Below are 25,179 nucleotides of genomic sequence, written 5' to 3'. Positions count from 1 at the left end.
TGGCTGAGACATTAGCTACACGGGCTAATGTGCATTGGCGGAGCTGCTAAATAAGTCAGCAGTGATGTTAGCATGACTGCAAACAGCTTCTGGCAATGGGGGTTTCAAACTCAGAAAGGTCATATGTCAAGGGCTTGTTGATGTGACCCAGTAGGCCTATGCAGAACAAGAATATAATTTATTAAAATAAGTATCATTAATACGACAGGCAGTATCCTTTAGTTCAGTGGTTCCCAATGTTTTTGCTTGGCACATCTCAAAGCTATGTCTACTTGTGGCCCCTGCTGGCATTTGTTTAGAGCAAAGTCTGAAAGTCTTCCCTACTCTTTGTGGGAGTCCTGACCCCCAGATTGGGAACCACTACTTACTACTACTTTAAATCTCACAAATTAACACATTATATCTCTTTGGTAGTACAAACGACAACTTGAAGGTTTTGGGGGGTTATGTGGCACACTATTTCTGGCCAAGAAATTGTTATACATAAGACCCCTTAAAATACAAATTTTTTACTACAAAAGAGATATTATGTGTTAAATATAATTATTTTTTTATACAGATTAAACAAATGAGAAACAACTAGTGAGCTTTGGAAGTGTTGGTAGGTGGATTTTATTAGCTTTGGACAGAGCCATGCTAGTTATTTGACCCTCTTAGTACTAAGCTAAGCGGCTGCTGACAATGGTAGCTTCATGGGAAATTCAGGTATCCAGTAGCTCAGACTGTTAGCACACAAACATAAATTAAAAGACAAAAACAGACAGTAGCAATGGGTTCAAAACAGACAAACAAAAACTAAACTAAATATGAAAAATAAATACATGTGATGATGAATTGAAGTGCCAACAGAACCAGTGCTAATAAAACATCCTTGAAGGAGCTGTTAAGGGTCTCCTCTAATCTCTTTTCATCTAACTCTCGTCAAGAGAGCGAATAAGCATGTTTCCCAACTTCCTTGAAGATTAAAATTTTTCAACGTGGGAATACATTTTTGAGTGCTGAGAATATGTGCATGCATAATACAGAACATTCATGCAGCATCTGTACATGCCTCGTTGGTAGTGGCTTGTAGAGCCTTGCACCTGCAGTCAGAAGGGATAACATTACAAGCTGTGTGCTCAGCAGCAGCGCAACTCGCAGCTCTCTATAGCAGACCAAAGAGGGGAGCAAAAGTAGGTCACCCTCCCAGAGATCCACACATCTCTCACAGTGATTCCACATTGCAGCAGTGCTTGTGTCTGCCATGAGAGGGCCTCTGATGGGAGCATAAATGGGAGTTGGCAGTTCTTCTTCCACTCATTTTTTCTGCACAAAGGCAGACATGCCTTCTCCCTGCTCTTGTAAGGTGCCATTAGGAAACAAAAGCAGCTGGAGATGGGTCATGAACAGTCCCTTACTAATATGATAGATGGGTAGTCTCCACTATAAATCACCTTGCTGTCAAGCACCCAATTCTGTTCATCATGTGACTCACAATCTGCCCCAAGGACCTCAGTAATCTTAATGAATCTTAAAGGAATTGTTACATTGAGTACAGTGATACCACAGTCAGCTCTGTTCTTTAAACATGAAGCAACAGCCGGTGCATGCTAGCTTTGCTTAACATCCATCCATCCATCCATCGTCAACCGGGGGTCGCGGTGGGCTGGAGCCAATCCCAGCACATCCCACAATCCCACAATCCCACAATCCCAATCCACATAAACACTGGAAAAAAGGGGACACAGCTAGCCTGGCTCTGTTTAAAAGGCCACTTGGGGTGGTAGTGTAAATGCTAATATTGTCATGCTAACTTGCTTAAAATTAAAATGCTAACATGCTGATGTTTAGCAGGTTTGATGGGTTTAGTATTGGATATCTACAAATTGTGACCTGAAAACTAACGATGGCGATTAATGGAAAGTTAAGGGATCCCTACACTTTATTATAATTCATGCTAAAGGGGAACATATGGTGCAGTACAGTATGGAGATTATGTGCACGCTACCAAGTTTGCTCTCAAGTTTCTCCAGCAGTGTGCACTTTCAGATCAGCCGACTGCTGACTCCACAGCTTCATGAAGAAGCAGTAGGTGCTTTGATCTCAGATTAGTTAAAGGAACTGGGGGTGAGGAAAGAGGGAGAGGAGGGATGGTGGGGGGAATCATCTGTTTTAGTCACCAAAGCAGGGAATGACTTTTATGCAAGAAGGGAAAACAGAGCTGTTATATTGGCGGAGAAGCTGCTTTTAGCAGCTCAGGCTTCTTTTGTAACAGTTGATAGTTCTGGTTTTATAATTTAATCTATAGTGGAATTAATTTTTGACCTTCAGCAGAACTGAAACAAGCAAAGAGTCTACAGGTGCTTTACACTAAACGCTAACATGCTTACAATGACAATGCTAACATGCTGATGTATAGCAGTTATAATGCCTACCATGTTCATCATCATCACGTTAACATGTTAACATGCTAACATTTGCTAATTAGTGCGAAACACAAAGCACAGCTGAGGCCAGTGGGAATGTTCGTTTAGGGAAGTTAAGTTTTATTGAACCAACTATTGGACAAAATAACATTTTGACCTGATGATGACACTCGATGAATAGTCAAGGGATCACCAAAGTTATTGCAATTCATCATGAATGTCTATGCCAAGTTTGATGGCAATCCATCAAATAGTTGTTGAGACATTGAACTCATAACTACAAATGTGAAGGAAAAATAACAAGATCATTTATGTCAGTCCATCCAATAGATATTGAGATATTTTGTACTGGACCAAAGTGGTGGACCAGCCGTCCAACACTGCCATCCGTTGAGCCACTGCCACAACTGATCTGTCTGCATTGTTCCTCTGAGAATCAAAGACTGATGTATTTAGTCAAGACACCACTGCTGAGAGTGGATGAGATCATCTCCATTCATGGCCTGAGCCGCAGCCTTTTTAAAGCCGGGATCGGAAGGAACAATGGCGCTCCATGAAAACCTACAGTGAAATCCCAAGCAGGCGCTCTTTCTCCAAGCATTCCCATTTCCTGTGAATTAATAATAGGCTTGGAGAAATGGATTCACTCTCATTTAGTAGCTGCATGGGAAAGTAGATATATATAGCAACCACCGGATGTGTTAAAGGTGTACAGGTTTCTTTAAAGTTATTTGAAATAAAGCAATTAGTGTCAATGAGTGAGGGTTTTACATACGGTAAATAGATTTTCCCAGCTTACACTTCAGTAAATTGTGTCTGACATACTATACTGTATCAAAGGCAAGAAAAAGATGAGAGGGTTGAAGCTTTTTCGTGGGCGTTTGCTTATTCATTGCTGCAGAGTATAAAAATACCTCCATCCCACTTCTCTGATGAACATGCTGAAAAATCTCTCATTAGTTACTGAAAATACAAAGAATATAGCAGAAGGAGCGTGATCGTGATTATCAGCACAGGAAACTAAAATAGAACCTGTTGTTATTTTCAACCTTTCTTTTTGCTCTTTCAATAGAAAACGATGAAAAATGACTGAATCTCGGAATTATATAATGTTCTTATGTAGGCTAATTAACTATAAGAGATTATTCTTCAGGATTCCTGTTGTATTCATTCAAAGGAGTTTGAACGTGACGTCACGCTCTACTAGTTCTCATGCAGAGGGCCCAGCGTGTGTTGCTTTCAAGTGCTGTCGGATATGTAAAACTTCTCATGACTTTAAAGCAAAACGAAACTGTGCAGCTGTTAAATGACGGGATTTCCTTTTTACACAACTGTGTGTTTTACATCGATGATGCGTGGTGCTCAAACACAGTCAAGATGGACTCAAATGTCAGACTTTTTAATGTGAAGATAAAACCATATTATCATCTGTTTGCTGCTTTTACATTTACCCCAGACACAAATTGAAGAAAAATGCACTGCAGAATGTTTGGGGTGTTTACGTGTTTGTATATGTATATAAATAACAGTATATATTGTTATATTTTATTTTACATAATACCTTAATATCCACTTAATTATACGTTAAATTCTGTGTGTGTATCATGAAGGGACTACAAACTTCCTTTCGTTATACAACCTCATGCTGTTCAATGACAAATAAACTACCTTGTACCTTGTATTCCAAGTCCATTCTTGAGATACTTGTACTTTACTTGAAAACATGAATTTAATGCTACTTTATACCACTAAATTTCAGAAGGAAATAATCTACTTTTTACTCCACTACATTTATTTGACATCTGTAGTTGTTACTTTGATTATTTATCTTTTATATACAAAACATATTATGAATGAATATGCATTTTTTGTCAATGAATATACCCAATAGTATGTGAAATAGTTATAGAAATAGAAACAAAAATATTATATGTCATATTATACTACTTACTTAGATTACATGTGATACTTTACGTACCTTTTTTCATTTAATACTTATGTACTTTGTACTTTACTTATGTAAAATTTTCTATCTTTACTTGTCACTTTCACATTATGGTTTTGTAAATTGAACTAAAATTAGATTCATTTATAGCATCAAATCTAAACTGAACTGATGGACTGTATGTACATCCTTTAAAGTGAAACACTATAACTTGTTATGCTGTGACAATAAACCTACCTTCCTATCTACCTACCTACTTCCAGACATCTACAAAGTTTACAGAATGTTGAGGTACTTGTACTTTACTTGAGTATTTCCATTTTCTACTTTACACCACTACATCTCAGAGGCAGATATTTCACTTTTACTTCACTACATTTATTTAATGATTTTGGTCACTAGTTACTTTTCAGTTTCATGTTAATAAAATATAATCAACAAATAAATTATGATGTATTATTCATGACAAGAGTTTATTAATCCAGTGGGGAAATTCACAAACTGCACATTAGTATATAACACAATTCAAATTAGCTCCACCTTCACCAGCTGAAAAATGTAAGTGATGTACACACTAATGCATCAATAATTATAATATACTAATATAATAGCCTTTACGTTATTATAAAACGGGCCATTCTACATAATGAGTATTTTTACTTTTGGTACTTTAAGTATACTTTGATGGTCTACTTTTGAACTTTTATGTAAGTAAAATTGTTGAATGCATGACTGTAACTTGTAACAGAACACATTGTGGTATTCCTACTTTTACTTAGGTAAAAGATCTGAGTACTACATTAATGTGTGGTGCAGTGGAGTAAATGTAAACGTGGGTAGATTAATCTGCAAAATTGCACCGTATACATTCATAATGTTTTATGTATGTAAAGTCTTAATTTTGTATTTTCTACAAATTTCAAATGTAGAGGTAACAAGTGGCAAAACAATGGATGTTATTAAGTACTTAAGTACAGAAGGCTACTTGAGTAAATCCTACTTTTCACCACTGATCATTTTCCAGTAAAAGAAGCTAAATATGTCACAGGCTGAAAAAGCGTACATCAGACGTGGCAGCTTAAAAATCCGAGCCTAGCAGAAGTACTGGAAGGCAACACAGGGTCCAGTACTGACTGAGGCAGCTCTGGAGCTTCAGAGCGGGACTGCTGCATGAGTGGAAGACTAGGGGAAGAATCTCTGTATCGGATACTTACATCTCTGCTTTACTCTGCCCGGGACATGAAATCTGTATTTTAAGCGCGTTAAAAACTCCAGCCCAAGATGACGGTGGATTTTGAAGAATGTATTAAAGATTCACCCCGGTTCAGGTAAGGACATGGATCTGAGTATTATCCTTTGCTCGTTAAACTGCCTCAATTCTCATACAAGACTGTACTGATTTCTGGTGTTTGCGTGTTGGTTAATTCACATTATTCATCCCACACATTTAATGCAAGTGCAATGTGTCCATGTGTCTTCTCTAGTCTATTGCATGTTGGACTACATTGCGACACGTTGTAGCCTAACTCCTTAAATCTCAATGGGATTAATACTTTGATCCGATAAATTGTGTCAGGATTACAATTAGAGTCAGATTTGTGAGTATTTCACAGCCTCCCAGTCAGTCATGTCTAAGACAGTAGGCATGATGATGAGCAATGCAGCCATATGAGTTGTCACATGGGCTGAGATGCAGCTGCAGAGATCAAAGTATTCACTTTGTCAGATTATTTCACTGCTTTCCCCCTTTTGCTTCCATACTTTGCTGTTTTTTATCAGCATTCTTTGACACTGAAGATGGTGTTCAGGAGATCATTGTAATAAAAGAAAACATGGAAGGATAAATGGAGAAGCTTCACTTTAGTGCTTTATAAAAGGAATTCCCCTTAAATCTGTATTAATTTCCCTTATAAATTAGCCAAAAGCATTAAGAGCCAGTTAAACTAGAGCTGCAACTATGATTTTTCTTTCTTTATTGATTAATTGATTAATCATCTGGTCTGTAGAATGTCAGAAAATGTGAAAAATGCCTCTAACAATGATGCCTTCAAATGTCTTCTTTTGTTTTGACATTATAAAGACAAAAGGGCTCATTGAGTAGTCAGGAATAAAGCACTAAAGTTGCAGCCATAAAAACAAGAAGCCGATATGATTCAACTGAAAGTCAATGGATTTTCATTGTTATTTTAATTGTTGATTAACCTGCAGAATGTTTCCTTGATTAACCTGTTAAACCCTGAAGTACTGAAGTAATCTGAGAAAAATCATAATTTCCAACCTTCCAAAACCCAAGGGCATCCAGTTACTTTCACATTAGACAAAGATAAGCAGGAAATCTTCACAACTGTGAAGCTGGAACAATGAATGTTTGGGATTTTTGCTTAAAAGTGACTTAAATGATGAATCAATTACTCATTTTTGGTATAGTCGATCTATCAGCTCTAGTTCAAACAGTGTCTCTAATCACTGGAATCAGAGGAAACTGAAGGTTTCCCCACACAGCCTGTGCCAAAGCCCCTGACCGCCATGCACCAAAGGTTACATAAATAAGGCAGGAATTTTCTACACCCACATCTAAACCTGGTCTTCTGCTCCCATGGAGTCAAGGGGGGGATCTTTTAAACGTGTGCAGTGGTGGACGATCCTTTACTTTAATAAAGCATGCTTGGTGCATGTTTCCTTTATGTAACATAACGTTATTTATATAAATACACGTAAATGTAGATAGACTGTATTATAGTTTTATTTCTTGTGTTTTTCTGCTGCAGTGTGTAGAAACAAGTGAAACAATATTTTTCTACAACTTTGAACTGTTCTATGATAATATTTTGACTGATTATCAGTAAACATTTGCACATTTCTAGGGGCGCCGGTGCCATTATTCGTGTATTTTGGGTTGCTGGCAGCTTTACTCTTTCTTAAGCTGACAAAATGAGAAGTCAGACTCATAGCTAAGTTTGTGTTGGAAGACATCATAGCCTAAAACAAAGACAAAAAGGAATGCGTACAAAGTCTGCAAAAATTAGTGAGTCTAGAGGGAGTCTGGGACTGACCTATTATTAAATATGACATTATCACATTGTTAACACTGATGCATCAATGTGTTAGCAGCAAGGTGTAGTTTTAAAAACTCTATATACAGTTAAGTAGATTAGGTAGAAGGTTGTGCCCCTTCAAAATGTCACAAGATAAATCTGAGGGGTCGTTGCATGATTAATGAGATAGGAAAGAAGAAAATTCTACTGCACACATTTGTATTCATATTTTGGACATTTCTCTAATCTTTGCTGTTTCTAAAAAAAATATTGGATAATTCTATATGTTTGGGCCTTGAACAGTTATTAAAATTAAACCATGGGAGAAGTTTACAGAGGAAATCAGTCTTTGGTGGAACTGCTAACCACTCATAGACATTTGAAACAAGACCAGTAGCTCCAACTAGACACTGTTGTAAGGAGTTGTACTGTATTTGTTGTACTGTAAGGAGTCACGAGCCTGGTTTAATCTTTAACAATGCATTGTATGTTATAAACATATCATATGTCTTTCATGTAAAATCTTAATCTTGAAAGGTAACTATAGCTGTCAAATGTAGAGTAAAAAGTTCAGTATTTACCTCTGAAGTAGCGTAAAATAGAAATACCCAAGTAAGTACCACAAAAAGAAAGAAAGTACTTAAAAAAATATTTGAGTAAATATACTTAGTTACTTTCCAACACTGCACTTGTGTGTGCTCCCTGAGATAAAATCTCTTCTCCCAAATCAAAGACTTCCAGACTTAGCAGCAGCATCTTAATGACTGCCATCTGGGCTGGAGAACAGCACATCTCAGGAAGCGCTGAGTGAAGGGTATTTGCACTAACCTTCTCCTTCTTGTTGTTTCATATGCTAAGCAGCGAGGTTACAGCAAGACAAACTGCATGCTACAGAGTCACCTACCTCATTATTTAGAGCTCTACAACGCCTCACTGTTTACTTTTTGTTTTCATGAATGGGTGGAAAGAGTTGTCTCTTATCTGACTGGAGCTGTGAATGTGGATTGAAAATATGCCTCCTCTGTATACTTGTGCAGATGTTTCACAGTGGCTTGAGGGGAACAAACACCCACTCCTATACGCCTTATGTTCAGTCATTGCGAGCTTTTCCCCCAGTTTATGTTGAGTCTTTTATCTGCTACCCAGTATGTTTAAATGACTAGAAGAGAACGCTCTAGAAGAGATTAAGTAAATGCATGTTCTTGTAGCCACTGAAATCTGTAACAGTGTTTTCAGAGAGCATTAAAATGCCTCCTTTGTGGAGCTAAATGCAGCTCTGTGTAGTGTTATGTAACACTGCTGGAGGTGGATGACTGGAAGGAAGCAACATGCTCGGAATACAGGAAAATCAAGGCTTACCACTATTAGGATTGGCATGACAGTCTGGTTCCCGCATGTGTAAAATCATGCAAGAAATCAGTTCAGTGCATTTATCACTCACATGTCCCAGCCTTCTCTACTTGTTTGCTCAACCTTGGACCATAAAGAGGACATAGTAGACAATTAGGTTCTTCTTCTCTGATTTAAATCTACTGTTACTGTTGTTAAGCACGTTACAACATGATGAATCACCAGTACGGTTCAGGGCTCGGAGATCTCTTGAACAAACTGTATGTATTTGGTGTTTAGTCTCTATGGATACTCCGAGTTGGACAGATGTGCAATTCCAGCCAGTGATGCTCTCCACATCTGTTTTGGGAAAGTGGTCTGTGATGATTACACGGCCGCAGGAACTCCTGTGTTTGTGTTTGCTCCAGCACAACATTGGCAACACGCAACGTTTGAGCTGTTTTCTCCCCACTGACACGTTAATTTGAGGTCACACTCACATACTGATGGAGGATAATGTAGATGGACCTCACTCATGTAGCAACAAGTAGGCTACCTTATGTTGTGGTTCACTGAAGTATAAACTTTTAAATAGGCTGGAATAAATGGATAACTTTGAGCACTTTTAAACGTATCTGTGAAGCCATTGTCTGACCTTTATTTCTCAGCCACCTGGTTGTACTTTTATATGCTAGAAGCTTGATGAAAGTGACTGACATCTCACCGTGCTAGTGATGAAGTTGCTATAGAATTGTTATAGAATCAAGCTTTATGGCTATTTATTTCTTTATTGCTATTGTTGGTGTTCATTTAATTACACATAATGAGCTGTCGAAAAATGGGCTCTGAGAAGCTGCGAGAGTACATTTTTGGTTGGTCTGGTTTGATGAAGAATTCTGACATCTGAGAAACTTTGAGCTGTATGTTCCCAGTGTCCAAGTCGTGGACAGCCGCACAAACCGTCGCCTCTGGTGTTATTGGATTGTTTTGATTTGTTGGTGAACTGATCGGTTAGCATATTTGGCCGTCCATCAAAATATGCTTTTACAGCTTTATTATGGTTGTGTATATATCGTTTTTCTACAACAAAGTGCATTACCTGCAGCGTATTACTGACCATGAGCAGGTCGTAGTGATTCAGGAGGCATCTGGATATCATTTCTCTCAGACTACTTTTAGTGTTAAAAGGCTTTGTGAATTTCTCTTAGACCAAAAACTTGTTCAACCTAAAGTTAAGACTCACACTCTTCTTATATTTATGAGTTTCGCCTAACTTTGCCACTTACAGCTACTTTTAGCCTTCAGGATGTTTTGTGATTACAGTCCCTGAACCTCTGTGAATGCCTCTACTATTTATGCTGAGCTTTAGAAGATATTTGATTAACGCGCTCTTTGCTGTTTGGCGGGACTTTCAGCATCCTTGCTGATCTGTTCATGTGGCCTAACAGTCTTTTATGCAGAATATGTCTATTGTTCAGCGAGCTTCTTACTTCCGCTGAGAGACAGACTCTTTCTTTCTCTGCGTGTGAATGGCCCCCGGGGAAGAGAGCCCAGATGATCCTTCCTCCCTTCCCATGTGAACTCCTGGGGACAGAGAGCTGAGGCGAGGCCCGCTTCATGGTGATGGGTTTGTCATTGAGTCACTGAGCAGAGCAGGGAGCCTCGACAGACAGGGAATCCGAGGCCAATGACCTGTTGCGCTCACTGCTAGTGCGTCTCCAGCGTCTCGATGACTGGATGGATGGAATTGTGACACAAAGTCATGAGATGCCTGGTCAGTAAGATTGTAGAGCATCTGGTGTAATGTCTCGCTTTGTGAGAGATGAATTAGCTACGCATGTTTGGTGGAAATGTAAGTGAATAATAAGAAATTATGTTAGTAAGTTGTATGCAGAGGACAAACTACAGTATATATATATGAACTATTTAAAATAAGTAGAACTGAAACAAATTGGTCAAGTATTTAGTCCAACAAAAACATACATACATGCTTAATATCATTGTTAACTGAATATCTTTTGGCTTTGGACTGTTGGTTGACAAAAAGGAGCAATTTCAAGATGTCACCTTGGACTCCTGGTAATTGTGATTTGTCAAAAAAAAAAATCGGCACATTAATCAATCATGAAATTAATCTTTAGTGCCAGTCCTAAAAACAATAAGATGATATGATTCCACTAAGAGTCAATAGATAACATTAATAAACTGATGACAAAATAGTGGAAAATGCCCATCACAGTTTCCTAAAACCAAAGGTGTTCAAAAATACTCAGTTTACTACCACATAAGACAAATAATACAGCCAATCTTCACAGCTGAGAGAGGATGTTCATATTGTCATAACACAATTCCACCAAGTCAGTAGTTGATCAATACTACTGAATTATTGCTCAGCTCTATAAAAACAATGACTTTCCTAAATATACACAGTGATGTTGGTTTGTTGTGTTCCACGTTCATTATGAAATGCTGTGTTACTGCACTTTTCCACAGTTTATCTACATCCGACTGCTTAGATTAAGATCACCGTTACAGGGTTTTCATTTTGGCCCTGTACTTTTTACAATTTGAGCTCCTTTATACACCCTGTGCATTGTGGTGTGAGCTGGACTCATTTTGCCTCTGGATTTTGATGTTCTCTACCCATGTCTTTCCTTCATTGGGGGACGTAATGTATTGCAGGATTTCATTCGCTGAATTTGTATTTAGTACACGTTGAGTACCGAGAGGAGCCCTTCAGTTGAGCACCCCGATTTCATATGCTGCTCCATCAACAGCAACAACAAGGCGGGCGCACTGTGTTCTGACAGAACGCTCTGTGTTTACATTGTTGATGCTTGGTGCTTAAAGTGTATGGACACTGTTTCCCAAATGTTTGCTTTTTATGCTTTTTATGTGAAGGTGAAAACCATATTGTCATGAGTGTCTTGCTGTTTATATTCCCCCAGAGGCAAATCAAAAAATCCCTTGCAGATTTTTTTCCGGGGTGTATGTGTGTATGTAGGCTATAATATATATAAATTACTGTATAGGCCAATATTGTTTTATTTTATACGTTACCCTAGTCTAATATAAATTTACCTATCTATTATGTTCTATGTGTGTAGCACAAATGGAACTTTCATTTCGCTGTACAACATTGTGTTGTATAATGATAAATAAATTGGTAATAAACCTTGGTCCTTGATCCTTGATATTGATGTCTGGTCTTGCTCATGTATAAAGAACTGCACACAACTACTATGTATATTAAATTCAAAATACACACCGAAAACATCTAAAGTGAGCCCCAATTATTTGGACTCCAGGCACTTTGAATTCCAAGCTCATCCGGTTCATCGCTGTTTGTGACTGTAACAAACCCTTTTTGGGAAGTTGGAGGTTGTTTTCTTGTGTTTCTGGAAGATCTGCATCTCCAGCTGTGTGGAGCTGGAAGGGATTTCTGCTGACTGCGTGGTCTTGTTGCTTCTGCTCTATTTCAGACTGACCTCCTTCCATCTTAAATCTGTGTCAGTGGCCCTTCTGTTCTGTCAAGACTGCTCCTCCCAAGACTGTGACTTTGGCCAGTTAAGGGTGGGGGACCCAACCATTATTTAATTGGGGGAAGAAAACAGTTGACTGACATCAAGCTGGTCTCCGTCACATCCATCTTCTCATGCGGCTGCAGCTGATATCATTTACATACATCATTTACAGATAAAGAAGTGCTCTGTTGCTTTTTTAAATGAATGACCTCTGCTTTTTATTGCGGGCAATATCTCCATCCTGTTAAAGGGCGTCAGTGAACTCTGTGCACTGGAGCTATCAACTCCAGGTAATGAAAGTGACAGGGATTAAAGCACTTGTGTGTAGTTTGATGGTCTTTGTGTTTTAATCAGGGATTGTCCCACATTCGCCTGTTCAAATCCCTGGATGGCAAGGTGTCACACCTGGAGGCTTAACATCCAATTGGTGTCATCCTGATGTGAAGGGCTGCAAACAGATCTAATGATACACAGAACAATATCATTTTTTTTACCACAGCGCTGCTGCCCTCCTACTGTGCAGACACGGCGCCATTAGCTGTAAAGGCTTTCATCTTTTTAAAATGAGACCAGATGAAGGGCTTTTGCCAGTTGGAACCTCAAAGCTGGATTGGCTTGAGACCAGAGTTCCTCCTGCTCAGTGTATAATAAGGTGACGGATCCCAATGACATGCCATGGACACTTCTTTTCTGTTCAATTGTTGGAATTTATGAAGGCACTATAAATACTTTTCATTTTTCATACACATAAAGTGTCGGAGGGTATATATAGTGCGCTATATTGACTATAGTGCATTATATTTACCCTCCACCACTTTATGTGGTGGACACCATCACTCCTATAATTAGGAAAACAATCAATTCAGCCTAGTGTATCCAACACATTAAGAATGACCAGTCAATACTACCTTTTTGAATGTCAAAAAAGCAACATGTTATAATTTTTACAATTATATATCTTGAAATGGCAGAACATGCTCTCATGAATGAGGTCACAGAACATTTTAATTATTTTATACAGTTCTGCCTAAGGTATTATACTAGGTCTATTTATATGTTCTATCCAGGAAGTTAATTGATGATTTATGTAAATGGAGATTAATCCCTGGTGAAAAGCTTTAGGATACAGAGATGATGTCATCCCTGAGCCTTTTGTGATGAAGGACGGGACTCGCTGCGTGAGCCCTGGCTGTCCCTCTCATTTTATTTGAATGAATAGCAAGACATTTCACACAGTGCTGACACAAAAAGCCATGAAAAGCAGGGTGCTACATGCTGAACACTAATGCTAATCTGCTTCTGTCAGACATCCTGAGAGATGAAAAAGACCTTGATCGGTCAGCACACAACCGGCAAGAGTGTGAACAGTTTATTAAGTGCAATGAAATCTAATAGCCAGCACTCATGGCCGCTACTTTGCTCACTCCTTCTTGTTTCTCTTTCAAATGAGCCATCCGGTGTTGCCACCGGTTGCGCATGCTGTACCGCAGACATTGAATCAGCACTATGGCAACATCCTGAGCCCTAAATGATGGATGAGTTGTAGTAAATTGACATTAGTATTCCTATCACAACCCATGGCGAATGAGACCAGCAATGACTAATGCGAGGCAGGGGAGTCAAAAAACAAGAGCTGGGCCAGCGAGTGCAGTATCACACACACACTGGAACACGCTGAGCAGATTTTTAATGCCAATAATCCCAGCCTTTGGTTTTACTTCACAGTGTGGGTGAACAAAATCGTGCTCATAACTCTGCATTTGTTTTCCCTAGCAGATTGGATTATGGTAATGGGGGCCGAACATCTGATCTCAATTCTGTATGGCTGTAGATATCAGATGTCTCATACGGTTTAGAAGGGCAAATCCACTTTTCCCTTGATATGTGAGAGAAGGGCTCCAATTTGTTCAGAGACAGGCCTGATCATGTGTTTTGTACCTGGGGTGGCACAGACAGAAAAATCTAGAAACATGAGAGAAATGTGGAAAATTTGTATATCAGAGCATAGCTAACAACAGGTTGCTGGAATCCCTTATATTTGGATTAGTATCATCTGTGCACCTCCAACACTTTCTGACACTGCACGGACGGAGTTAAGCCTCAGCTGCAACGTGACTCCATGGAGGGCTGCCGGTTATGCCTTGTGAACTATAATTCTGACTCAATATAAATAGTCTGACTAATGTTTCTGGTGGATTATCCATACTGTAAAGTAGAGCTGTCAGATGTACTGCAGAAAAGGCTAGCATAATACAACAGGACAGTAGTGCAGTTCTTTTCCTCGCTACTCTGATTTCTCTCTTTTTTTGTTGCTTTCACATCACGTTAACTGAATAGTTAGTCATGTGGGAAATACGATTATTTGCTTTCTGATGGAGAGTTAGATAAGAAGACTGATCGCCTCTTACATTTGTGCATTAAATATGAAGCTACAGCTGCTTAGCTTAGCATAAAGATTATTAACCGGGGAAACAGCCAGCCTGGCACTATCCAAAGGTAACCAAAGCCCTCTACCAGCACCTCTAAAACTTATTAACTAAGCATTTGTTTCATTTGTACAAAACCTGGAGTGAAAAATTGATAATTCGCTATTTTACAGTTTGCCAAATTATTTTATCAAACTATTTTATTTAGCATTCTTGGAGTCTCCACTGGTCAAGCCAAGAAATAGTCTATTACATATAATAGTTGTTTTTACTCTTCAGTTTTTGTACAAATGAACCCAACAAGATATAATGTGTAATGACCAAGCTTTAGAGTTGCTGCTGGGTAGATTTTTGTTACTTTTGGACAGAGGCAGGTCAGCTATTTCGTTTTTGTTTCCAGCCTTCATGCTACGCTATGCTAGCAAACACTTTGCACTTATCCTGGGGTTTTATGAATCTGCTTCATAAACCTACTTAATTAGGAAGAAGTAGAAAGACTGGATGGAAATAACCAGGGGTTTTGGTGAATTTTGAGATCAGTCAGAGGCTGAGCTGAACGTGAACACACGGGAAAACACAAATGGTCATTGTGATCGTTGAGAGCAAGCTGCAGCTAACATCTGTACATTTCGTAAATTGTCTGTTTTGGTTAAAACAGCACAGTTTTGTTCAAGTGACAAGTCAAATAAATCTGTGTCAGGATTTCTCATTAGGAGGGCAGTGTGTTTAGCCTGGACACTAATTCAGCGACCGCCTTTTTACATTCAAGATAGAACACTAATTGGAAAATACCCAATTTCTGCCTCCGTCCTATCTTGTGGCCCAACCCTCAACTGTGTTTTCAGACTTGTGCCGGAGGAGATAATTTGCCCTCCAGTCAAAGGCAGCATGTGAGGAACTGTCCCCTAAGCGAGACAGTGACTGGACTTGGCTCTTTGGTCTTGGCTTTACGTCATTTGTCAGCAGACTCACAGACAGAAGACACAATGACTTGTATTTGGTCTGAACCACTACATTCTTGATAAATAAAATAAACTTTGCACATATCTGTGTTTGGAAGGACAAATAGAGAGGCTGAAAAGAGAATTATGACTAAGAGATTTCAATGTTAACGTCTGGAACTTCTCCCCTGATGGCCAGGCTGCTTGAGAAGCCATGATCTCAGGGGGAAAGTTTCCAGGTGTGTCAACATCAGACCATGCTACATGTTTTTCACCCCATTGGTCAGGAAATGGGATAAAGTTATTGACAGAAGTGGGGATTTCAACCATACAGCTGTGTGTTAGTCGTCACTTGGGGAATACAGATACGAAGCCGTTACCCTGAATGTGTGAAGAGGAGATTAAGGGAGAAGTCATTGGGCTCCACAGGCACTTAGCTCCGTCTCTGCTCAGTTTTGAGATGCTGAATCACACGTGTACAAGCATCTGTTTTTGATTTGTTTCATCCCTTTCACTCCCTGCTTCACACTCTCCCCATCTCTTCTCCTTTTCCATCCTCCCTGCTTTCCTCTGTGTGCGGGGGCAGGATCTGGTCGTGGCTGGGCCAGAACCGGGTCTAGGGACAGGCCAGGAAATGCGTCAGTCCGCTCAAATATTAAAAGCAGGTTCAGAGTAAAGGGCAAAACCCCGGGGAGACGATGTGTGAGAGGAAGTTGCTGACTCCCCCCGTTATGACACCCAGCCTTGAATCACAACATAAATCCCTTTAACGCCCCTAAGCAGCCCTTCCAACGTTAATAAAACTTAAATGACTGCACACAAGAAGATTATTTACTTAGACATTTCTTTATTCCACCCATTTAAAAAATGCTGTAAAAGTGAAGAAACATGTTTAATAAGTGGAATAAAGAAGTATTTTTAGAAGTGCTGAAATTAGATTATAGACAAAGAAATTATTGATAACAGTTTGGTTACTGGTTCCAGCTTCTCAAATGTGTGGATTTTCAGGTTTCTCTGTTTTATATATGATTGTAAATTAGTAATTTTAGGGATAGCTGCAACAATTATTTGAAAATTGATCAATAGAACATTGTATAGCCAACTCTTCTAATAATTAATTACTCATAGCAAATTTTATATTTTGGTTTTTTTAGACTGTTGATGAGGAAAATCAAGACATTTAATGGTGTCACCTTTTGTGATGGGATTGTGATGGGTATTTTCTACTGTTGCCTGATGTTTTACAGACCAAACTATTAAGTCAGATTAATCAATAAAGAAAAAAATATTTTTTATCCCTGCTTTTGGGTTTGGGACAAAACAAGCAATTGTTATGTATGTAAAGTATGCAAATAAGACCCAGGATGTAAGTTTACATTACATACGTCGGCTTGGGCACTGGGAAATTGTTACTTGTTATTTTTTTCCTTCCATTTATTGATTGAGCGATAAATAAAGTTACATCCCTCATTTTAAGTATTTATTCTCAAACTTTAATCATTTGAGTAACTTGAGCCACATTTAAGCGAAAATGTCAGCTGTTTGCTTTCACTAACTTCTCAAATGTGAGTATTTTCTGCTTTTCTCTGTTTTAAGTCATTTCTTTGGATTTTGGACTGTTGGTCGGACAAAACAAGACATCTAAAGACGTCACCTTTACTCTGGATGAAATTACGATGGGCAAAACTATTCATCTATTTACAAAAAAGTAATCAGCAGATTCATTGATGAATGGAAATAATGGTTAGTTGCCATCCCAGTTTGGATTATATTCTTTGGTCCTTGTCTGCATTTATTAAACGCACAGATCAGCCTGAATTTTGCATTCCACTTTACTCATTTTTAATTGTTTTCTCACTGTTGTTGGTGTTTGTTGTGGTTCTCCCTGGAGAGTGTGGTTTGCTGATGAGATCAATGAGCTGTGACTGGCCTTCATTTTTTCTCACAGAGCTGTATAATTTTGCTCTTTTCTTTCCTCGCTCCGAGTCTGGCAGAACTGCTGTAGCTATAATTCTCCAGAGAGTCATTTTTAGTGCCATGTTTCAGCATTGTTAACTGAGCACGGGCAGCTATCCCATGCTTCGCTTCACTCCACTGTCATTGTGTTTAGCATTGTGTCAGCGTTGATTTTTCTGCTCTTATCCTGTAGGATTTTTCTCACACACTTTATGGGTTTTGCCAAGGACATTTGGCAAAGAATGTTATTGTCTTCTTAACTTCTATCCATATTTAATGCTCCCATCTCAGGTTGAGAAACACAAACAGCAGGCTTTGGGATCCTTGTTATACAAGTATCCACCCATGCTTTGTCTCCTTGTTGTGCTTCCTTGCTGATAGCGTCAGGGTCTGGGTTACCTCTCTGCTGGTTGACACAGGAGTCACATCAACATTCAGGTCCATGTATTGATGGAAAGGGGTTGCAGGTCATGGAAGAGAGCCAAAGAGTGACGTCATAGGGGGAGTCTGACTTCAGACCAGAGGAAACACCTGGGGGAAACCCAGAAGATCAATCACCTCTCCTGTTGTCTTTGACAGTCAGCTGAACGGACACTGTGATGTTCACATGATGTATGAACAAGCACCAGCTCCACATGCTAATGGAAACCATGAATCTGCTGTTTCGACTGTGTCTCCAGAGCAGTTGTTTAATTTTTGGATCAAATGTAAAACAGCCGACTTCCAGTTAAAGTTTTCATGTTTTCAAGCCTGTTCAGAATGAAAGGGATATCACCATAATTCATGTGGAAGCTGCCTGTTGTTTGAGCTGTTGTTTGAGCTGTTGTTTCTGCCAGCACCATCTCTCAAGCTTACAGACAGGAAAGAGCAGAATGCTTCACACGTCTGGTATGCCTTTCTAGTGCAAGCCAAGCTGCATGTTTAGCCCACAAAAATGCCGGGAAGACTCCCAGCTCAGCCCCACCACCGCTGGACACATCACGCCTGTGTAGGGATTTTCACAGAGGGAATTCAGCTATTTCACCAAAATGTCAGGGTGTTACACTGTAGGACTGGCTTACTGTGCTGGTTTTTTACTCAGGCAGCCTGGTGTTCTGCCCTGAAAAAGCCTGCGAGAAGCACGACGTCTGTAGGCTTTATTGTTTTCCTCCCTTCAATGGAACATTGTCCAGGCCGGTTCTCACAGACCTGGCCTCTTCTGGATCTGTGTGTTTCTTCTTATGTCTCCCTCATCCCGAATATCTTCATTGACATTTTTGTGTGTTGCCGTCATCTCGGACCACCCTGAGATGATATAAACCTGCGCTGCTAGCCGAGACCTCTCATATCGTGACCTTTCTCTGGCCTGTCAGCCTTTCTCCTGTTTGCCCCCGCTGATCAACAGCGTCCCTCTCCCCACCCACGCTTACAATACTGTTGTGACGTCCAACACATCCTCTTGCATCCTATGTAATAATAAACACAAAATCTGAGACTGTCCCATTCAAGTCTGTTTCCCTTGTAATGATGCACAGGAAGCACTGGCAGACCACACTCGTTCTTTACAGAGGAGTAGTGTAAATGCTACTGTTGTTGTGCTGAACGGGTCACAGTTCCACTACATGACCGTGTTTGTTGGCTCCCTGTCTGAAGTGCCATTTCCCCATGGGCTGTGGTGGCCTAATTGTGCGAGCCCACACCTCTTCACCATAGCTGATGGGGGGATGGATGGAACTGGCATTGTATTATGAATGGCTATTACACCCAGCTGGTTTGTCAAAAAGCCTAATTGAAGACAATATTAAAGACTGTCTCCCTGCTCTCTAAGTGTTTCTCTGCAAAATGCTAAAATGGGCCACCAAGTATACCTGGGCAGCTGGGGGACCTGTCCAAGGAAAGTCTATATGTAGGAAACACTGGGTTGACATTTTAGGTTTTTAGTGAAATTTCTTGACAGCTTGAAAATTAATTACCAACACACCAGATATAAATGTTCCCCAGAGGATGAATTGTAATAACTTTGGAGATATTTTTTCACCACCTACCTGCAAAAGTAATGACATTCCCATCAGCCTTAGCTGTCCTTTTGCCAATTAGATAATCATAGCTTAATAACACGGCAAGATGGTGAAAATACAGTAAACATACCTTATTTGAATGTGATATTTAGTCGTGTTGTTACAGACCGTTGCATCACACCAGCACGGATTTTTTTCACACTGATGTTTTATCCATTAAAGAGCGAAAGTAGGATTGTTGTTCCTTTCTGTGTTGATATCAAAGTGGGAGTTGTTGTTTATGGGATTTCCAGAATGACTTCACTGCTGACCCACCACAACTCAAGGTCACGCAGGACTCGCTGGCCGCGTTCCCATTCATTGTCTCTTTTTCTCAGCTGCATTCCAGTTCAGCTTCCAAGAACTGTGCTGTCAGCAGGAAGTTCAGGAGGGGAGCAACACATGGCTGCTTCAAAATTCACTGGATGCTGAAACTGACTTAACAGAAACCTCTGTCTCAATCTACCTCATCCTGTCCTATTATACACAGTAGATTTAGCTTTGTGGACCGAGTGTCACCAGTTGCTGCTAACTGATCTCTATAATCTCCTGTGCTGTGGTTGTAGTTCAGTACAGACTGGGGATGTATTAGTAGCTAAAAGAGTTCTAACCACAAAGCTCCAGAGGCCTTTAGGAACATAAATGGTGTGTGGAAAACTGCTGAAGGAACACATCACATTAAATATATCCTTCAGGACAAAAGTGAATTCACAGTTTTAAGAGAGAGCATGCTCATCAATCTGCTGTCAGAAGCCAGATTGCTTGACTTTGTCCTTAAAGGTCTGATTGTATTTTAAACAGCTGTGACAATGCAATCTAACTCTGGTTAAATGTTTGTTTTAAGAATAGGACTGGAACTTGTAATTAATCTCATGGTAGATGAATGTGCTGAATATTTTCACGATTATTATTATTATATTATTATTTTAGTATATGAAATGTCAGAAAGTAGTGAACAAAGTCCATCACAATTTCTCAGAACACAAAGTGACATCTTCAGATGTATTGTTTTATCCAACTAACAGTCCAAAACCAGACAATATTTAATTTACAATGATATGAAATGGAGAAAATCAAGAAATGCTTAAATTTGAGAAGCTGAAACCAGAGAAGAACGAGCATGTTTTTATTCTTAATGATTACTTTGATTGAAATCAATATGATATAATATGCTTTTTTAAAGTAAATTTTTAAAAGTAGGTCATGAATATGTACTTTAACTTAATGAAAAGACTCTTAGTAAGACTAGTAATTTCCTAAAACAGATGGGCGCTGTAGTTTTTAGCAAACGTTACTGAAGCAGGACTAAATTGTGTTATAGGTTGGGCACCCTTTTCAGAAGGATTAATACACATTTGGTGCTCCAGTGAGTACGGCAGGACGGTGTATGTGGGATTAAATCAAAATAAACAATAATGTCACTGTTCATGGTAACGATAGAACATGTCACCCAGTGTCATGTTTTTCTTATAGTTTTTGGTCAACAGTAAGTTGTATCAGGCTTTGGATACACAGACGATACAATATCACCAGACTTATCCTTTAAAATGTGGCATCAAATTAAATTTTCATGTAATGCTGTATACAATGTTTTACACCTCATTTGATCACCTAGTACAATTTGCAGGGCAGAGGCAGTGTGGACGACCCCCTACTGATTCCTAGATAAGCCTCAGTCTTGGTCCTATTGCTCTCACTGTTAAGTCTTCCAACTCTGAGTGACACCCAGTGTGCACCACTAATCAAATCCCTCAGGGAAGAACTGAATAATAATAATCTAAACAACTCAAGATGCTCTGAAAAGATGCTTGTTATAAAGGTAACAAGGGTCAATATCACTCAATATTTATTCTCACAATAAATACAATGTGAAGTTGCTTTTAGACATTTTCATATGTCTTCAGTATTGAAATCTATCCAGCTGTCTGACGACAGAATGAAAGGCGATATTGTGCAGAAGACGTCTGTTCCACAGCTGACCTGTAGTTAAAGCTTTGAAATATTAGTGGAAAGGCTGACACAGGATAGAAAGCCCTCACACAGATCCAACTCTGATGCAGCAGGAGAAAAACTTTCTGCCACATTACGGACATTAGAGTTTATAATTGTGGAGTGCTTTCACCCGTCTGCCCATACTTTTGACGCAAGCACAACGGATTCTGCTAAAGTATTTAGCTAATAACTCTGACTTTACATGGGTCATGTACCCTTAAATCAATCTGTCTGAGCTAAAATTAGATAATCCAGATATTTTGCCATTTGTCTGCTGCACAAACCCCAGAGCCAGACAAGTTATAAATGGAAACAGTGTTATTCAGTGTTATTTCAAAATAATCTCGGTGGATGACTTCAATAAAAAGAAAGCAGCATTACTTCTTACACTTGCATATTTTGTACTTGAAAGGGCCTTTTCATCACTGAGTGATATCTTTGGACTCATGTTAAGATGAGTAACATTATTCCAAATCATGTGGATGTCTTTGTCATGCAGTTGATAAAACCGTCTGTATGTTTTCTTGGTAGATCTGTCAGCGCTGACTGCTTTGAGTTTAAAAAAAAAGAGCGGGAAAGGCAACCTCAGCTGTTGCTGTTTCTCCCTGATACATTATTCTGTGGCTGTGAAGCAAACGGAGGGAGGCAGTTTTTTTCTTTTGGCAGACTAACCCACTTCTTGTCTCTACATCTGTGCTGCCTGAGCCTGTAGTGCGATCAGGCTGGAGCGTAGGGCAGCTGCTTGCTCCCCAGGGGTTGGTCACTCACAGGGTTGCTGCGGGGTCAGGAGTCAGGGTTTGGCAGCCAGTATCTACTGTATGTGTGTGTGTTGTGAGTGAGGTGTGAAAGAGCTGCTAGTACATTCACTTTTGGCAAGGAATAAGGTGCAGTGGGCTGTGAAGGATTGCCTCAATTCTTTTTTAGCCACGCTAGCAGCATGGTTTTAGGAATGTCTGTTGGTTGGTTGGTCAGTCCACTACTTTGGTCCAGACTGAAATATCTAAACAACTATTAGATGCATTGCGGTGACATTTTGTATAGGCATTCACTGTGTCCAGAGGATGTATCCTACTGACTTTGGTGATCTCCTGAACAACAATTATGGAAATGATTGCCACGCAATTATGTTTTCCTTCAGGATGAATTGTAATAACTTTTGTGATTTGCTGACTTTTATATAGCCAGTGCCATCTTCAAATTAATTGTCCAGTACTTTGGTTTATGACCAAATACCTGCAAATCTAATTACATTCCCATCAACCTCAGCTGTACTTTAACTAGCAAATGTTAGCTTGCTGACACACTAAACTTATATCTTAAACATAGTAAACATTATCCCTGCTTAACATCTGCGTGTTGGTATTATGAGCATGTTAGCATGCTGATATTAGCGTATAGCTTAAAACAAAGCTGATCTTCACATCACAGAGCTGCTATCATGGCTGTTAGTCTTCATCATATTGAATGAAATAAATATAATTTGCTTTCTTACAGAGAGTTTGATTAAAAGATTAAATATGAAACTCCAGCCAACAGCTGGTTACCTTAGCTTAGCAATAATACTGGAACAGGGGGAAACAGCTAGCCTGGCTCTGTACAAAATCTGCCAACCAGCACATCTAAAGCTCTCTTATTATATCTCATTTGTTTAATCTAAACATAAAATGTAGTGTAAGAACAAGAACTTGTGAGCTTTAGAGGTGCTGGTAGGTGGAGTATATTAACTTCAGACAGAGCTAGCTTTTCCCCTTTTTACATTCTTTATGCTAAGCTAAGCTAGCTGGCTGCTGGCTGTAGCCTTATATTGAATAGACAGCGATGAGAGTGGTATATCAATCTACTTAACTCTCAGCAAGAAAGCAAATCTGTGCATTTCCCAAAATGTCACACTATTCCCTATTAACTATTTTATAGTTTAATTTTGAAATTAAAAGTCATATTCGAATGAAGACCCAAATTTGACTTTTTCCTTAGCTGTATCAGTAAGCAGATCTAGCTGGAGTATTCAAAGGAATAAGCTTGGCTGCAGAAGTCTTGGTTGATTTGAATGTTTCTGCTGAAGAATGTCCCCCTGTTCACATCCTCTTCATGTGCACATTTAGAAGATGGGATTCATCTGCTCAGATTAAGTGGGAATGTTATCCCAGCTCAAGGAATTGACTGCCTGGCTTCTTTTCTTCCTGTGAACCGTTGGTCGTTGGACAGCGCCAGAACTAATGTCTCTCGCCAAGGGAGGGTCTGAAAAAAATGCACTCATGTTTTTCAAGGTCCAACAAGACACCAACTGCCTGATCCAGGAGGTGGAGGATTTGTAACAGAGAATACTTCATTATATGAAAGCTTTTCTTTCTGTACTTCCATAGGGGTCTAAATGTGTGACTTACAGTTTGGGACAGACAGATGTGTTGTTCTTCCACAATGTTTTCATTTATTTTAATGCAGGCATTGGCATTCTACCAATTTTAAACATGGAGATGGACACATGTCTTCTGAAGCTTTTCTGAGAACTTTGTAAAGTCTGAGAAAATAACCCTGATGATGTTGTAGTGATGATGAAATTGTTATCTGGACATGGATACTTTACTGCATTGGGAGTTTGATAACAAATTCTGTTGAGTTGCATTATTGGAAATGTAGGATCAAGTGTTATTTGGGTCATACTAGGAAATAAAAGTCAGGGTATCTGCATCAGTTCTGACAATTTAAATCTGTCTGTTTTGACTTCTTAAACTTTATGGAAGTCCAGTACTACTTTTAAAGCCGTGTATTATCTGGAAATATTACTTTATACTTTGAAATCACACTTAAAAACTTTTAATAAGTGGATGTTGCAACTGATTCACCTGTCTTTCCTCTGTCACACAATGTGAGAGAGTTGTCTCTCTAGAGGAGTTCACATCCTTATATTAATTAGTATTCGCCATTTCACGCACTCTTTTGGTTTGATCATGTCTTGTGGTCCTCTTCTGATATGATTGAGGATCTTCTTTGACCACAGCTACATAAAATCAGTCAGTAAAACCAGCAATAAAATGTATTTTCTCTGATTTTTTAATTACTCTTGGGGAAGTTAAAATTTCTAGAATATGTAAGTGTCATTTCAAGGCAGAAATTTATGGGGGAGGCACTAATCGTTTGTCATTTTTGGCGTAGGAATGGTCTTATATAAATATACTTAAAAGTGGCATTAATCAATCTGTCCTTTTGGTATTAGTGTTGGCCTTCAAAAACGCATTTGTTGAGCCTTTAGTTTAAACACTTGATATATTTATTTCAAATATTGCTTATGTTTGTGGCTTCATTGGATAAGGCAAACCAAATGTGTTTTTGGGCTGCTTTCTGAGGATGAAGCCTTTGGGCAGCTCATTCCTTCAGGATTTATGTGCGGTGTACAGAGAAGCAACACACAGCCATCACATGAGCCATGTAGGAGGGAGACTTGGCAGGGGTGTGGTAGGGGCAAAGAGGAGGGGGAGGCTAGGGAGTAGACAGGCAAAAGTTCACTCACAGCCATAGGCGGAAATCACGGGGGTGGGGGGAGGGAGGGGTTAGGTCCCCTCCTATCTGAGCCCCCCCCCCCCAAAAAACAC

General features: G+C 39.3%; 2 protein-coding genes across 11 annotated transcripts in view; one reads left to right on the top strand and one right to left on the bottom strand.

Moving 5' to 3' along the window:
- The window catches only part of LOC123975176 (basement membrane-specific heparan sulfate proteoglycan core protein-like), a gene marked incomplete at its 3' end in the record, with an annotated part of 647,231 nt that overhangs the window by 264,797 nt on the left and 357,255 nt on the right, over positions 1-25,179 (bottom strand).
- acap3a (ArfGAP with coiled-coil, ankyrin repeat and PH domains 3a) overlaps positions 5,536-25,179 on the top strand; it is a 70,795-nt gene continuing 51,151 nt past the window's right edge. For all 4 annotated transcript variants that reach the window (XM_046056430.1, XM_046056427.1, XM_046056428.1 and 1 more), the window contains exon 1: positions 5,536-5,678. In XM_046056430.1, the coding sequence (XP_045912386.1) occupies positions 5,632-5,678 (47 nt within the window). In that variant the 5' untranslated portion in view covers positions 5,536-5,631. The remainder of the gene's footprint in view (positions 5,679-25,179) is intronic.

This window comes from Micropterus dolomieu, linkage group LG08, assembly GCF_021292245.1.
Source record: "Micropterus dolomieu isolate WLL.071019.BEF.003 ecotype Adirondacks linkage group LG08, ASM2129224v1, whole genome shotgun sequence".
NCBI classification, from domain to species: Eukaryota; Metazoa; Chordata; class Actinopteri; order Centrarchiformes; family Centrarchidae; genus Micropterus; species Micropterus dolomieu.
Note: the sequence above shows the minus strand (reverse complement) of the source record. Positions and strands in the feature narration are given on the sequence as shown.